Source organism: Portunus trituberculatus, chromosome 50 (genome assembly GCF_017591435.1).
Source record: "Portunus trituberculatus isolate SZX2019 chromosome 50, ASM1759143v1, whole genome shotgun sequence".
NCBI classification, from domain to species: Eukaryota; Metazoa; Arthropoda; class Malacostraca; order Decapoda; family Portunidae; genus Portunus; species Portunus trituberculatus.
Window position 1 is genome coordinate 24,081,175 of NC_059304.1, and position 17,500 is coordinate 24,098,674.

The 17,500-nt window shown below is 36.8% G+C and overlaps 2 protein-coding genes across 3 annotated transcripts in view; one reads left to right on the plus strand and one right to left on the minus strand.

Annotated features, from left to right (window-relative positions):
• Positions 1–10,777, plus strand: part of LOC123500067 (synaptic vesicle 2-related protein-like) — a 26,268-nt gene extending 15,491 nt beyond the window's left edge. Inside the window, 8 exon segments of the mRNA XM_045248707.1 lie at positions 161–248; positions 522–543; positions 545–576; positions 579–636; positions 8,172–8,356; positions 8,675–8,786; positions 8,918–9,002; positions 9,290–10,777. Of these exon segments, the coding sequence (XP_045104642.1) occupies positions 161–248; positions 522–543; positions 545–576; positions 579–636; positions 8,172–8,356; positions 8,675–8,786; positions 8,918–9,002; positions 9,290–9,496 (789 nt within the window). The 3' untranslated portion in view covers positions 9,497–10,777.
• Positions 10,778–10,817: 40 nt separating this feature from the next.
• LOC123500069 (phosphatidylserine synthase-like) overlaps positions 10,818–17,500 on the minus strand; it is an 18,570-nt gene continuing 11,887 nt past the window's right edge. The window contains exon 9 of one of the 2 annotated variants that reach the window (XM_045248710.1): positions 10,818–10,996. In XM_045248710.1, coding sequence (XP_045104645.1) covers positions 10,969–10,996 — 28 coding nt within the window. In that variant the 3' untranslated portion in view covers positions 10,818–10,968. Of the gene's footprint in view, positions 10,997–11,118; positions 11,454–17,500 lie in introns of those variants that run through there. The other variant, XM_045248708.1, reaches the window with a different exon arrangement.

Below are 17,500 nucleotides of genomic sequence, written 5' to 3' on the forward strand. Positions count from 1 at the left end.
CATTCTATTTTCATTGCCTCTGTCCTATTCGTTGACCTTGCACTTGAACCCCATTTCACATAATCATACAGACCTCTAATGTTGCAATTACAGTCACAATTACAAAAGTAAATGAGTGTGGCATATTAATTGCTTAACTAAAAGCACTTTGTTGTTGCAGTGGCTGCCTGAGAGTGCTCGGTTTGATGCCACATCAGGAGACTCAGAGAAAGCGTTAGCAACTCTGCAGAAGATTGCTGATGAAAATGGTGAGAATGACAGTAGATAGTACAACAGAATTTTATTGAAATCTTTTGAATTTCAGTTTGCTATTTCCATGATATCTTCATCATTGAAGTCATTCCTTCAGTAGTATTTTGTTTGTGTGTCCAGTTTCCTAGGATGTACAATGGTATATACTGTACACACACTGCTCTCAAACTGTAGAGTTCCTGGCCTGGGACACTTGATGAATGATGGCATCAAAACACATTGAATTGAGTATATAGAAAATATCTATTGTCTTCATGTTCCTCCATCAGGCAAGCCCATGTTGCTTGGCCGTCATTGTGGATGACGTGGCACAGATGAATCGTGGCGCATCAGGGATCTGCTAGTGCAGGATCTCAAGTGGACAATGCTTCTCTGGTTCATTTGGTGAGGCCATGACTTTGCTAGAGTTACTAATACCATCTTGAACTGGTAATTTGTACATTATTTACCAACTTGTACTTTAAAACATAAATGTAAGGGTACTGTATATGGTTATGAAGACCTGGCAGTAGGCAGTAGCTCAGAAAGTCCCAGTCATGACCAAGGCTCAAAGCTAGGACACTTAGCATTTTGGTTAGATGTGCTACTATGAGCTAATATGCTTGTACTGCATCTTATGAGAACACTACATTTGTGAGTACATCTTTCCAGTCTTTCTTTCAATTACTGTATATTTTTACTAATAATTTCATAAAATACACTGGCAGGCAGAACATGGAAATTAATTTGACTTGCACATTTCACAGCCAAGCTGTAGAAATGCTAACACACACACACACACACACACACACACACACACACGGGACATCGTCGATGGCGGAGGTGGTCGCTGAGCTCCAGAGCAATCATCTATAATTCTACAGTTACCTAAGAGTAACCAAGGTGGGAAAGGAGCTGGTAATGTTTGTCCCGTCTCCATATAGTCATGTTAACTGTTGATTAGCAAAATAATGTCCAGTGAAGGTAAATATAAACTGTAGCCTGCGTTTGAGCCATCAGCTGGTTTGTTTACATCTGCGCAACATGGCGGCCGTGAACTCGAAAGAGGAATCAGACTTCACAGGGTTTCAAGGAATAATGGAGAAGAGCGCTTATGTGAAGAAAATTCTGGAGTTAGAAGGTAAAATTGAAAACTGTTTGAAAAGTATGAGGGCCTGGAAACGAGTTATGACAATGTAAAGAGAGACTGTGCCGATATGAAGAAGGAAAATGCAGCACTGAAAGAGGAAGTTAAGCTAATTAAAGTGAATTGCGAAAATGTGGAGAATCTCTAGGAAAAGTGATGGAGAAGCAGGCTGAATGGAAAAAGTCAGGAAGTGGAAAGAAAGGAGGTAAATTACAAAGTTGCAAGTCTGGAAAAGGAAATCAAAGAGTCAGGGGAGAAAACTTTGGGCCTTGTTGAAATTATAGATCAACAGATCATAGAAGAGAAGATAGCTGAGAAAGTGGTGAAGGTTATTAAGTCAAATGAGACATTGGTGAGGGAAACTGTAGACAAAAAGAGATGTGTGGTGATATTTGGTGTGGAGGAGGATAAGACACCGAGTAAAATGGAGAGAGAGAAAACATAAAAAGGTGATAAATAATATCATTAATGTGGTGCAAGAGGAGGAAAAGACCTAGTACAAGAAATAGAGGACTTCCATAGAATTGGAAAGTTCACAAGAGAAGGTATGAGGCCAATAAGAATCAAACTTAAGTCACAAAAGGATGTAGATGAATTGGTGGAGAAGTCATGGAGGCTAGCCCAGCAGGAAACAACAAGGAAGATTTGGTTGAGAAGAGATCTCGGTGAAAAGGAAAGAGAAATGTTAAATGAGTTGAGAAAGGAGGCTTTGAAAAAATGAAGAGAGGACAGAAGAAGAGAAGAAAGAGTTTTTCTGGAGAATCTTGGATATGAGACTGAGGAAGTGGTTCATAACCCAGAAAAGTACAGCAAGAAAGGACTAAAGAAACTTACATATGAGCGAAATGTAATGTATTCCAACATAAATGGAGTGATATCGGGATTTTAGAACTCAACGATTACTTGAGGGACAAGAACCCAGATATTGTGGGTCTTACTGAAACAAAACTGAGAGAGGGAGAAGACCTGATGAAGGTTGGAGAAGGAAATATAATGTTTGGAAAAGAAATAGAGTAGGTAAGATGGGAGGAGGAGTGATGTTGCTGGTTAAAAAGATATAAAGGTGGATCAAGTGAAAAAGGTATGGGAAAGGCAGAAGTGCTAAAGATCAGAGCAGAAACTAATGAAGGAAAAAGAGGCACTACATAGTGGTGTACGTACCACCTAAGACAAATGCATGGTCAGTACAGGAATATGAAGAAATGATAAGTGATACAGGAACATGTCTGGAAGAAATGTTGGGTGGCTGTGAACGAACTATAATGATGGGAGATTTTAATTGTAAAGAGGTGTGTTGGGAGGACTGGTCAATGGAAGGATCAGAGACAACATGGGGAAATACACTATTGACACTGGCAATGGAAAATGTGTTAACTCAGTGGGTCAAAGAAGATACTAGGTTTGGAGGAGAGGGAGCATCGTCAAGACTGGACTTGGTCTTTAGTACAGAGCCAATGGTCATTGAGGAGATGAGGGTGGAGTGCCCTTTAGCAAAGAGTGATCATGCAGTTTTGGAGTTCAAGGTGATAGACGAAGAGAAATCTAGAAGAAATGAAGAATATAAAGTGGGAAGATGGAATTATGCCAAGACAGATTTTGGAAACCTAAAGAAATTCTTTCAAGAGACAAATTGATGAAATTCAAGAGTGCTAAGGAGCAAATGAAAAGTGGAAGGAATTTATAAAATATACAAAGAAGGTGAGAAAAATTTGTACCAATAAGACAACATAGAGAAGTTGGAAAGCAGGACTGGTTTAACGATAGATGTGAAAAGGCTAGAACAAGAAAAGAGGATGCATGGAAGAGGTGGAGAAGGAAAAGACGGATTAAGCAGTGGAAAGTTACAAAAGAGCAAGAAATGAATATGTGTTGATTAGAAGAGAAGAAAGAAAGAAACAAGAAAAGGATATAATTGATAAATGTAAAGACCAACCAAGGCTTTTTACAGACATGTGAACAACAACATCAAAAATAGAGAAAGTATTGAAAGTTTAGAAGTAAATGGAGTATGCAGTGAAGATCCCAGGAAATGGCAGAGGCTATGAATGGATGCTTTCGGAAGGTATTCACAAAGGAGACTGCTTTTGACAAACCACTGGTAATGGAACAGAAAGGGATTATGAAGGAGTTTCAAGTAACTGTGGAGGAGATCAAGAACATGATGGGGAGTTTAGAAGTGAGAAAAGCTGTGGGACCTGATGGGGTATCAGGATGGATTTTAAGAGAATGCAGGAGCAATTGGCAGAAAAAGTTTGTGAAGTAATTGATGCCTCATTAAGGGAAGGTGTAGTGCCCCAAGACTGGAAAAGAGCTAACATTGTCCCAATCTATAAATCAGGTAACAAGAGAGACCCATTGAACTATAGACCAGTGTCACTTACAAGTGTGGTAGCTAAGATGTGTGAGAGGGTGGTGAAGACTAGATGGACAGACTTCTTGGAGAAAATGACATACTTTGTGAGTGTCAATTTGGTTTTAGGAAAGGGCGTTCATGCACGACAAACCTGATATGTTACTATTCGAGGGTGATAGATGTAATACAGGAAAGAGATGGTTGGGCTGATGGAATATATCTGGATTTAAAAAAGGCCTTTGATAAGGTACCACACCAGAGACTGATCTGGAAACTTGAAATGGTAGGAGGAGTGCATGGCAGTTTACTAAAATGGATGGAAGACTTTTGGTAGGAAGAGAAATGAGAACAATAATTAAGGACAGACCATCAGAATGGGGATTGGTGGAGAGTGGAGTTCCACAGGGATCAGTGTTGGCACCAGTAATGTTCGCAGTCTACATAAATGACATGGTGGATGGGGTGTCCAGTTATGTGAGCCTATTTGCAGACGATGCAAAATTGTTAAGAAAAGTGAGATGTGACAAAGATTGCGAACTACTCCAGGAAGACTTGGACAGAATATGGAAATGGAGCTGTACATGGCAAATGGAGTTCAACACGACAAAATGCAAGAAAATAGAGTTTGGCAAGAGTGAAAGAAGAATCAGGAGTATGTACAAGATAGGAAATGAAGACATAAAACCAGTCATGAAGAAAAGACCTTGGGGTGACAATTACCAATGACCTATCGCCAGAGAGACATATAAACAAAATAATTGGAGAAGTATTGAACTTATTGAGGAACATAAGAGTGGCGTCAGATATCTAGATGAAGAAATGATGAAGAAAATAATTACTGCAATGATAAGACCGAGGCTTGAATATGCAACAATACAGTGGGCTCCGAACTTAAAGAAACACATAAGGAAACTAGAGAAAGTACAGAGGGCTGCAACGAAAATGGTGCCTGACTTAAGAGATTTGACTTATGAAGACAGACTGAAAAGAATGCAACTTCCAACCCTGGAAAACAGAAGAGAAAGGGGAGACCTGATAGCAATATACAGAGTGATGATTGGCATGGAAAAATGGATAGGGAAGATCTGTGTATGTGGAATGGAAGAATGTCGAGAGGGCATGGGAAAAACTAAAATGGCCACTTATAGGAGAGATGTGAAAAATATAGCTTCCTCATAGAAGGGTGGAAGCATGGAATAGTTTAGACGTGGAAGTGGTCAACGCAAGGAATATTCATGATTTTAAGAAAAGCTGGACATTAATAGATATGGAGACGGGACAACACGAGCATAGCTCTTTTCCGTATGTTACAATTAGGTAAATACAATTAGGTAAATACACAGCCCTCTCGACATTCTTTCATTCCACATACACAGATCTTCCCTATCCATTTTTCCATGCCAATCATCACTCTGTATATTGCTATCAGGTCTCCCTTTCTTCTGTTTTCCAGGGTCGGAAGTTGCATTCTTTTCAGTCTGTCTTCATAAGTCAAATCTCTTAAGTCAGGCACCATTTTTGTTGCAGCCCTCTGTACTTTCTCTAGTTTCCTTATGTGTTTCTTTAAGTTCGAGCCCACTGTATTGTTGCATATTCAAGCCTCGGTCTTATCATTGCAGTAATTATTTTCTTCATCATTTCTTCATCTAAATATACGAACGCCACTCTTATGTTCCTCAATAAGTTCAATACTTCTCCAATTATTTTGTTTATATGTCTCTCTGGCGATAGGTCATTGGTAATTGTCACCCCAAGGTCTTTTTCTTCATGACTGGTTTTATGTCTTCATTTCCTATCTTGTACATACTCCTGATTCTTCTTTCACTCTTGCCAAACTCTATTTTCTTGCATTTTGTCGTGTTGAACTCCATTTGCCATGTACAGCTCCATTTCCATATTCTGTCCAAGTCTTCCTGGAGTAGTTCGCAATCTTTGTCACATCTCACTTTTCTTAACAATTTTGCATCGTCTGCAAATAGGCTCACATAACTGGACACCCCATCCACCATGTCATTTATGTAGACCGCGAACATTACTGGTGCCAACACTGATCCCTGTGGAACTCCACTCTCCACCAAGCCCCATTCTGATGGTCTGTCCTTAATTATTGTTCTCATTTCTCTTCCTACCAAAAAGTCTTCCATCCATTTTAGTAAACTGCCATGCACTCCTCCTACCATTTCAAGTTTCCAGATCAGTCTCCGGTGTGGTACCTTATCAAAGGCCTTTTTTAAATCCAGATATATTCCATCAGCCCAACCATCTCTTTCCTGTATTACATCTATCACCCTCGAATAGTAACATATCAGGTTTGTCGCATGAACGCCCTTTTCTAAAACCAAATTGACACTCACAAAGTATGTCATTTTTCTCCAAGAAGTCTGTCCATCTATTCTTCACCACCCTCTCACACATCTTAGCTACCACACTTGTAAGTGACACTGGTCTATAGTTCAATGGGTCTCTTGTTACCTGATTTATAGATTGGGACAATGTTAGCTCTTTTCCAGTCTTGGGGCACTACACCTTCCCTTAATGAGGCATCAATTACTTCACAAACTTTTTCTGCCAGTTGCTCCCTGCATTCTCTTAAAATCCATCCTGATACCCCATCAGGTCCCACAGCTTTTCTCACTTCTAAACTCCCCATCATATTCTTGATCTCCTCCACAGTTACTTGAAACTCCTTCATAATCCCTTTCTGTTCCATTACCAGTGGTTTGTCAAAAGCAGTCTCCTTTGTGAATACCTTCCGAAAGCATCCATTCATAGCCTCTGCCATTTCCTGGGATCTTCACTGCATACCCATTTACTTCTAAACTTTCAATACTTTCTATTTTTGATGTTGTTGTTCACATGTCTGTAAAAAGCCTTGGTTGGTCTTTACATTTATCAATTATATCCTTTTCTTGTTTCTTTCTTTCTTCTTCTAATCAACACATATTCATTTCTTGCTCTTTTGTAACTTTCCCACTGCTTAATCCGTCTTTTCCTTCTCCACCTCTTCCATGCATCCTCTTTTCTTGTTCTAGCCTTTTCACATCTATCGTTAAACCAGTCCTGCTTTCCAACTTCTATGTTGTCTTATTGGTACAAATTTTTCTCACCTTCTTTGTATATTTTTATAAATTCCTTCCACTTTTCATTTGCTCCTTAGCACTCTTGAATTTCATCCAATTTGTCTCTTGAAAGAATTTCTTTAGGTTTCCAAAATCTGTCTTGGCATAATTCCATCTTCCCACTTTATATTCTTCATTTCTTCTAGATTTCTCTTCATCTATCACCTTGAACTCCAAAACTGCATGATCACTCTTGCTAAAGGGCACTCCACCCTCATCTCCTCAATGACCATTGGCTCTGTACTAAAGACCAAGTCCAGTCTTGACGATGCTCCTCTCCTCCAAACCTAGTATCTTCTTTGACCCACTGAGTTAACACATTTTCCATTGCCAGTGTCAATAGTGTATTTCCCATGTTGTCTCTGATCCTTCCATTGACCAGTCCTCCCAACACACCTCTTTACAATTAAAATCTCCCATCATTATAGTTCGTTCACAGCCACCCAACATTTCTTCCAGACATGTTCCTGTATCACTTATCATTTCTTCATATTCCTGTACTGACCATGCATTTGTCTTAGGTGGTACGTACACCACTATGTAGTGCCTCTTTTTCCTTCATTAGTTTCTGCTCTGATCTTTAGCACTTCTGCCTTTCCCATACCTTCTTTCACTTGATCCACCTTTATATCTTTTTAACCAGCAACATCACTCCTCCTCCCATCTTACCTACTCTATTTCTTTTCCAAACATTATATTTCCTTCTCCAACCATCATCAGGTCTTCCTCTCTCAGTTTTGTTTCAGTAAGACCCACAATATCTGGGTTCTTGTCCTCAAGTAATCGTTGAGTTCTAAAATCCCGATATCACTCCATTTATGTTGGAATACATTACATTCCGCTCATACGTAAGTTTCTTTAGTCCTTTCTTGCTGTACTTTTCTGGGTTATGAACCACTTCCTCAGTCTCATATCCAAGATTCTCCAGAAAACTCTTTCTTCTCCTCTTCTGTCCTCTACAGTTTCCCGCAAAGATGTGTTGAGACGTGGAACAGTCTGAGTGAAGAAGTGGTGTCAGCAGCGAGTCTGCATAGTTGTAAAGAAAAATTGGATAAGTGTAGATATGGAGACGGGGCCACATGTGCGTAAAAGCCCAGAGGCCCTGTAAAACTACAACTAGGTAGGTTAAATACACACACATTGCTAACTATTTATTTTTCAGCTACAACCTAAGCACTGCACTATAGAACTGAAGAAATAATCACTTAGAAATATACCTAGTACATATTGCAGAATGACACCATGCTGATGCTCTGTCCCTGGATACTAAAAAGTCTTATTACATTATTCACACATTTGTTGTAACTTTGTTTGACTGCAGGGCTTCATGTGCTTTCTGCTACTATGGGGTTGTTCTGATGACTACAGAACTATTTGAAGCACCAGAAGGCAGCCTGTGTACCTTGTCTGGTGCTGATGAATCCTTCACCTGCACAGCAAACTGCAGACCTCTCACCTCCCAAGACTATCTGGACCTGCTCCTGACCACCTTAGCAGAGTTCCCAGGTCAGGCTGCCAACAGTCCTGCTGGCCTCATCAAATCACAGCTATTGCTGCTGCTTGCCATGCTGACCTCAAATATCAAAGCCATTAAAAAATAAGTACTATGCATTCTAAAGCTTTTGAATGTCATGAGACCAAAAAAATCTACATTATTATTTGTATCCATATTGTATTTCTTTGTGTTGTACCACTAGAATAACATGAATGAATCATAAAATGTCAACAAATTGTTAAATTGTATAAATAATGACTTTTTTAATAAAAAGTCATTCTTCTACTCGCGAGTGAGATCATATAATATCATATATTTTCTCCTCACAGGTATTTTGTTTACTATTGTGGTCATTGAGCGTCTTGGCAGGAAGACAACCATGGCCTTTGAATTTGCTGTGTTTGTTGTTTCCATAATTTTTCTCTTCATCTGCACTTCCAGGTAAAGTTCTTTGCTATTAAGTACAGGAGTGGTAGATTAAAGATTAAAATATATTACTATATATGAATGAAGAATGCATGCTTACCTAGCTCATGCTCCAAAAAGTCACTGGAGTCTTGTATCACTGACAGTCGTGGATGGTTGACTTACATTCTTTTCGTGGCACGAGGAATCATCTCAGGCGTCTTCCAGGCCGCCTATGTCTACACTCCAGAGGTCTGTGTCTGTGTTGTTCACCTGCTCTTTGCTCTTTACATTCATATACAAGATGAAAAACTGCACAACTTCTCTTAATGAACACACACACACACACACACACATATACACACATCTGTATAATTTTTTTTTTTACAATTTAGCATGTGTAGCCATTTTTACATGAACACACCTTACAGAGGGAGGTGTGTAAGATAGCTTTCTTACCAAAAGGGGTTGACAGAAGATCAAGTGAGGCACAAGGCTGAGTTGCGTGTCAACAAATTTATCTCATTGTTTGGCTGCAGGTGTACCCGACATCCTTACGAGCAGTGGGCGTTGGTACGTGCTCTGGAATGGCTCGCTTTGGTGCCATGCTCACCCCTGTTGTGGCACAGGTCCTCACGCGTACCTCCATACATCTGGCTACAGCAACATATGGTATTGTGGCAATTCTGGCCATTGCTGCAGCCCTCATGTTGCCCATTGAAACACGGGGCCGAGCCATGGCCTAGTGCTGTGGCCAGTGATGGCACATGTTCTGTCTTGTAGAACACATTATGTACTGTAGACATTTGTATCCATTTAAGTACCTGGATGGCATCCTCCATTATGGGGAGTGGAGAGCCAAAGCCAGATATCAACATAGTGTATTGTTTCATCTTTGGAATAACAACACAGGAATGGTTCCCAATCTTCACTGAGTCTGTTGAAGTCATCTTTTACACAGCACCTTCAATATGATCCAAATATTTTTCCAATTTATGTGAAAGATAAGAAATGTTGATTTTTATTGTAATGTTCACAAGTGGAAGGCAGAAGAGGCAATGGTGGTGGTAGTAGGAAGCACGAATGGTGATAAAGGAGGTAGACTGATGAAGACATTAAAATATCTCCAACCCTGAATTCCTCCACTGTGTTACTCACTATTCTGTTTTCAATGTTTACTTGTATGTAACAATTACACAAATTTATTCAATCCCAACTTACAGACTCATGCATCATCTGAATCTCTGAATCTGAGTTTCAAATGGTCTTTAGTGGAAATTAAAGGCTACATATTTCATAAAAATGGAATCTTGTCCAAGAAAAAAGAATCATTATCCCTTTTCACATGTAATTATTGTGGGTGAGTTTAGCACTATCTAATTATTGCTGACTCCAAAGAATTAAATTAGCACTTGAACTTGAATACTTGATGTGTTTTCTTTTCAATAACTACTTTTTGTCAAAGTTTTGTTTTTTGTTTTCTATCATAATCACATTCTGATTGTAATTCTGTGCTGGACTCACAGGGTCATGTAGTTGGTTAAGGTGGCTCGTGTTCGGGCCTCTGGTCTAGGCGGCCCAGGTTCAAATCTTTACCAAACCTTTTTGACTGGTGGGAGATGTGGAATTCTCCCGTTAGCCCTAGTGGTGCCATATGACCTTAGCTGTTGCGGCGCCTATTGGAATAATTTCCATTTTTTTCCTGGGCACCTCTGGGTTTGTGTCATAATGAGCATTATGCAATTTGACTTCAAAATTTATACAATTTTATGTTTGTGCATGTTTCAGTCAATTATAAAATTTCTTTCCATAGTTTCTTAGCTTTTAAGTTAGCTTTTAAGAAGCCTCACAGCATCCAGCTTTAAGTGTGTTAAAGATTATATTACAAGCTCACTAAATATTTGGATGAATAATTATAACCTCTACAGCAAGGTTTATAAATTAAGAAATGTTGTATTCTAGATTAATATGTAAACTAAGATGCTTTATTTAAATTTTTTATACATAATATATTTATTGTTGGCCAATTTATTAGTTTTATATCCATAATGTTAATTGACAAAATATTCATGAATGAGTCCTCCAAAGTATAATGTATACTGTAATTTCATAAAACAAGACTCATTTGTCATAAATACAACCCTTACCTCACCTAAATGTGGAGTAGTAGTAGTAATTCAGTACCCTCCACAGGTGCTTGTAATCACAGGCCTGAGTGTCACATGGGAGGGTGCACATCACACCATCTATAATATAGAGTTGAACAAACCTGTAGCCAACCAATACCTACAGCCTGAAGTTCATCTGATTTTCAGCCATACAAAATGATAATCATAAAATACAATAGGGAGCATATAAAAATGTTCTCTTCAATTATGCTTAACTTTTATTAGAATTCAACATCAAAACTTGGCTCATAATACATGAAGATCTTAGGTAGAGTTTTCCCCGAACATGTCTGCCTTTTAAAATCTACAAATGGTACATAAAAAAAATAAATATAATTTACTTCTTGATATACATACATATATGTATACAAAATTACATAAAGCTTACTACATTATAAAATATAAATCAATACTATTAAATGAAAATAAAAGTATTTACAGAAAGAGATGCTATAATTCACAGGTGAGGAAGAGAGACCAAGATGATGTGCCATCCAGTAACATTGATACTTGATACAGAAGTATGGAAGCTGACCTGGAAGAGGAAGCTCGGTCTCAGATGACATTAACAAGGATATCATCACTGAACTACTAAAACCGATACCTCATAAACATTCCCTTGTTTGCATTTCCATAAAAAAAAATCATGTGTATCAATACAATTGTGTATGTGGCAATCACTGAGAATCTGTGACTTAACTTTGAAGACACTGCAGGTACCAAGACTCTTGGGATCAAATGCTTAGCAAATGTATTCATGCTGCCCTAGTATCAGTGGTTAATGATTATTAGGTCACAACCAAGGTACAGTAATAATTCCAACATGCTCCAAAATACAGTTGTTGTGGAGTGTGAGTAGAAGTGTTAGTTTAAAAAAACACTAGAGTTCACAGCCTGCAATAATTTATGGATATAAGATACTGCCTTAGTACAGGTGAAGGTGTCAACTGAGAGAGAGAGAGAGAGAGAGAGAGAGAGAGAGAGAGAGAGAGAGAGAGAGAGAGAGAGAGAGAGAGAGAGAGAGAGAGAGAGAGAGAGAGATTGGCTTTCTTTTCTGGTGTATTAAGCAAGAAGAGAGTTGATGGCACTGTGACAGAAAGCATTTAATTTGTAACTTCAATAACAGTAATAATAATAATAATAATAATAATAATAATAATAATAATAATTATTATTATTATTATTATTATTAAATGCTATTTTTACTTGGCAGTTAGATAAAAAAAAAAAATAAATGAACATTTAATAAATCACAAGACCTAAATCCATCCCAATAAACTAAAAATAACACAAGAGTGTGTACATTTGCACACACACAGGCATAACCAAGAGTTCATCCAGTCAAAATTACTATCAAAATCAAATACACAAAAGCAAAACCTCATCAATTCATGACATGAATACAATTCATACATGACAATACCTGATAAGCTCAGCACAGATCTGGTATACTTGTACAGCATAAATTAAGTGACTAATGTGTAGAACATTCCATCTGATGGTCTTGCAATGTGTAACACAATGGTTCACAATCTTTATTTTACTTCCCACTTCAACCAGTTCACCTGTTCAGATTTCCCCCTTCATAGTGACACATAAACAAGAAAGCTCTCAAAACAAAATTATGAAAGTTCTACCCAAATTATTGTACATAGTCACTACTGAAGGCAACTGCAGAATAAATTTTGATTTGCACTTGGAATACAAAGTCTACTAACAAAGTGTATGACAGCTAGTAAGTGTATGATAGCTAGTAATTCCATTTTTCAATAGATTTCCCATGTGGAAGCTTAAAATTTCCTCCAGGTTGGGAAATACTTGTCTAGCAAATGACAAAGATGGATCACCATATGTACAATCACATCTCTCTAATGTTCAATAAATCAAACTGTTGCAAATAATACAGTATTCTTCTGGTCTAGTACTCAGTAAATAACACCAATAACAGATCCCATCTAAGACAAATGACACCTCCTACTGCACTGTATGTGTGATATTTGGTAGTGCTGATAAGTTAATACTCAAAATATGTATTGTGCAAACTGCAGATTCAGCACATCAAACCAAATTTATAGTTTTACTATGTGGCACATTACATAGTCTGCATGTCTGGTAACAAGCAAATCACATCCACAATACAAGTGATGTGAAGTGAGAAACACAATTATTGTGGATATCATGTGAAGCAAAATTTACAATATTCAATAGACATTTCACACCTAGTGAGCTTAACTTCCCTGCAATGAATCATACCCACCACAGGTATGATAAATGATAACACCCACAGCATGTTTAGTATTTTGCTCAACCCTTTACAAATAGATTACAGGGGACAGGCAGATGGCATGTCTTGCATGCTACAGGGAATAGTTATATGAATATAGTATAGGTTAACCACCACTAATCCAGCACTAATTCTGGGTGACATCATTTCAAATCCAATAACAACCATAACAACCTGCCATTACTCATTTCTTCCTGCTACTTGCTGCATAGTCAGCTGCCATTATTTCTAAACACAGCAAAACACATTCAAATTGTTTTTTCCATCTTATTATGAAATAGTAATTCTTATGTAAAGTGGAAATGCTGTACATTATCCATAATAGATAAGGTTGAACTTCAGAAAAAATCTCGAGTGGTGTGTCTGTGTGAAATTATACAGCTTGCTTTTTGACATAATGGAAAAGACAGGCTGAAAAACTGCTCAGTTTCTTTGTGAACAGGATCAGCTTTACCAATACTATGGGTACTGGTCAGAAATGAAATGTCAGTATTGGCAGAAAAAAGTGATATTGGTACAGACCCTTTTATTTATCAATTTGCACTGACTTATGGAGAATTTCATAGATAAGATTAGGAGGTTAACTGTTAAGTTTATTCTAACCTAACCATTCTGTAAACCAGCCATATTATCTACTCCAGTACCCTACAGGTCCCAATGATGCTAGATTAGTGATGGACAACCTGTAGTAGCAATATTATCATTAGATTCTATAAATGTATGTATGTACTCATATGTGTTGCAGGCTTCTTCAAAACTATTTTATGTATATATGTATGTACTTGTATGTATTGCAGATTACTTCAAGACTATTTAAATTAGTGTCATGGCAAGAGATGGTTGGTTTCCACATGGTTCTATTAACCATCTAACCTGAGATTTTAATCAGTTGTGCCTGTTTCACATGCTTGTGCATGATTTGGTATGAGATGTGAAGCAATCAAATCTTGTACATTCATATCTCACACCAACATTTCCTTCAAAGCAATAACTGAGGAAGCTAAAAAGAAGCATCCTGTATTTTACAATGACCATTCTTTGGAGGATGGTACTCCACACGGACAAACATCCTCAACACTTCACAGACCTGACTAAAGCAATATCAACACTCAATCTCAATACCATCTCTATACTACTAAATATGAACACTACCTTATACAATTCTCTTTTCCACCTCTTTATCATACTAAAATAAATAAATAAATAAATAAATAAATAAAATAAAATGAAATAAATAAATAAACAAAAAAATAATAAAACAAAAAAATAATAAATAAAACAATAAATAAAAAATAATAAATATGATAAAATACAACAAAAGACTGTTGATAACAATTGTGCTGCTCAGTATACAATGTCACTAAGTGATGAGACATTTTCCCCATTGTCTTTGCAAAAGTAATTATGACATCACGTGGATCCCAGGACTTGGCATGACACTGGTCTTAGCTGTCCCCATTATACCAACCATGCTAATCTGATATACAGACATAAGGTAAAAATCCACAGGACATAAGGCCACCATGAAACATATAAATAAAAAATAAACAAATAATAATAATAATAATAATAACAACAACAACAATAATAACTAACAATCATAATGAGTGAAATAAAAAAAAAAAAGTAAACAAGATACATAAAAAGTAAAAGTGAAATATTAATTGTACACCAAAAATTATCAATCTATGAATCCTAACAAAGTGACAAATGTTTCCCAGCATGATATAACATGATATTCCTTTTGAAGATACACTAGTCCTTGTGGAAAGTCTACACTCTATTAGTCATGATACATTCTGCCTTAAGTACACCATACATACACATATGACCTGGTTGGAAGTGAAGTGAGCATCAAAGCTCCATCCATTATGTATGTTAGGAAAGTTCCTCATTTGTAGAATATCATCAAACCTACAAATATCTGGGAGCTGTAATGACATTTTGTTTTCAGCATATTAATAACAAGGAACAAATGTTCTCATCATTGTTTTAGAAATAGACAATTAGGACAAATTTACACAATATCCTAAACATTTAGGTCACCATGACCAACACAATTATAATAAAGGACCAGTCTTTTGAAAGCACTTGATACCTGGTACAGTCTTAAAGAGTTTTCTGCAGTTTTATAAACATTTGCAAGAGATTTAGACAATGCTGCTATCGGTAAGTACCACTGTGTGGCAGAGCCATGCATTTAATGGAAATGTCAAATGACAAAATTCACTTCATTTTTCACCAGTTTCTAAAAAATGGAAATATTAACCATATTCATATGAATTACCATCATAATAAATGTATGAAGGCCACTTTTTATATGAATCCTCCACCATGCTTGCCTTGATATCCCTCAGTGGAAAGGCATACAACCCATAATATTAGATGATAAATATTGCAGGATTTATTGCTTTGTTAGTAGAATATGATGTTCAGTGTAATAGTGTTGTTTTTTTTTTTTTTTTTTTTTCCCTTTCCTATTGAACATAATGAAAGACACTGTACATTACTTTAGCCTTTGCATCCTGAGTTTGTGCATTAGGTGGATGTTCACAGACTGCTACAAGACATCAAGTCACTTAAGAGGACTGTCCAGTTCTACAAGTTTACTGTCCCATCTTTTTTGTGGGTTGGCATGAGGAGATATATTATGTAGTATATTAATTTACTAATCTGTAACCAAAAACAACTTTTCTTATAAGACATTTAAAATACTGGACATTAAATTCTTTGTTTCTAAAATAACCAACAATAAAATCACAGTGTCAGTAGTACAACAATATAACCACAGTTCAGTACTGCAGGTGAATTCTGATCAGCTGCTGTGATTAGAAGTCACACAAGATGTTCCGTAAGTTATTACATGCTCCTATAATAGGTTGAGGTAAGACACTTTTCTTCACACACTGTAATGTGGAGTTTTGTAACCTCAAGATATATCATATTGTTAAAGTTTCATCACTGTAATAGTAATAAGATCTAATCTAGAGTCAATGTAATTTTCTAGCTATGTAAGTGGACTAAACAAAGCTCCTGTATTGAAAACCAACAGTGTACACATCAGACAAACTGAAGTACACCTTCTATTAGATCATGGTACTGCTATGTACTGCTCAGCTACCTATTATCCATGAGGCACACATTCGACATAATTTTAAGACGATTGTCTAACTCAGCAATGTGCTACATGTAAAATTTATAAGGATCTATAGAAAAAAATTGGATATATCAATGTATTCATATTCAACAGATTTAATGTTTACAATGTGAATTATGAAAGTAGACACTTCAATTTCATAAAACATTCCTCTCATCTGAGTTGCACTTGCTGCCTTCTGTCTACTTCAAGCTGTGACAGTTGTAAGACATGCCATTAGAAACAAGACAACTGGAGCAAATACCAAATCTTATTAATCTCCCTAATCAGTTTAAAAGTTTGAAAATTGTGATCATGTCAACTAAATTTTTTATTATAAGTGGAATACAAATGCCTTGAACACAAAATCCCATTGCAAACATCCACATAATTTTGTGTAAGTTAGCATTATTCCACCCAAATTAAACAATTCAGTCTTGTTATCATTTAGAAATTGGCAATGGTAAGGTCATTAGGTTAAAGGTGGAGGATACAGTTATTCATTAGTAAGGAGCTTACAGATTGCGGAATGTCTATTCTCTATTCTTATCTACCCACTGAAGTTTTTTTTTTTAATCAATTCAGCTTTGTGTTGCAATTGCCAGTTTGATGGAAGTTATCTTTTATTTACCATTCAACTCCATGATTTTTTAAAAATATTCTTCCTAAGGATCTTTTGTTGCTAAATCCTATCCTGATTAATTTCTCATATGAAATACATAGTTTGAACTTTGAACATCATCTGCACGGTGATTCCTCTCTTTAAGCAGGACTGTTCTGTCTTCTGTCCCTTGCACCAACACACTTGGCACCATTACTTTCAGGTTGTCTATAGTGCACATGGAAATATCAGTACCATCCCTCATGTTTTAATGTTTACAATGTTTCACATTTCAAATTACCATCCTCCTCTTGCCTAGTTAAAGGATGGAAGCAAGAAGATTTCTAAAGAAAACAAAAGATAAAAGAAAACAAGTCCTTACGCCTGCAATGAACCAAGGACTGTTTTGGATCAGGCAGGTACAAATCATCACGATGCAGGGCCCATCACTCAATCAGGACTAACTTGTCACAATCACTAGGACATAAAAGGTAAATATCTTGGATATGTAACAAGTTAAAACAATAAATTTAATACATCTACTGGTGTGTGTGTGTGTGT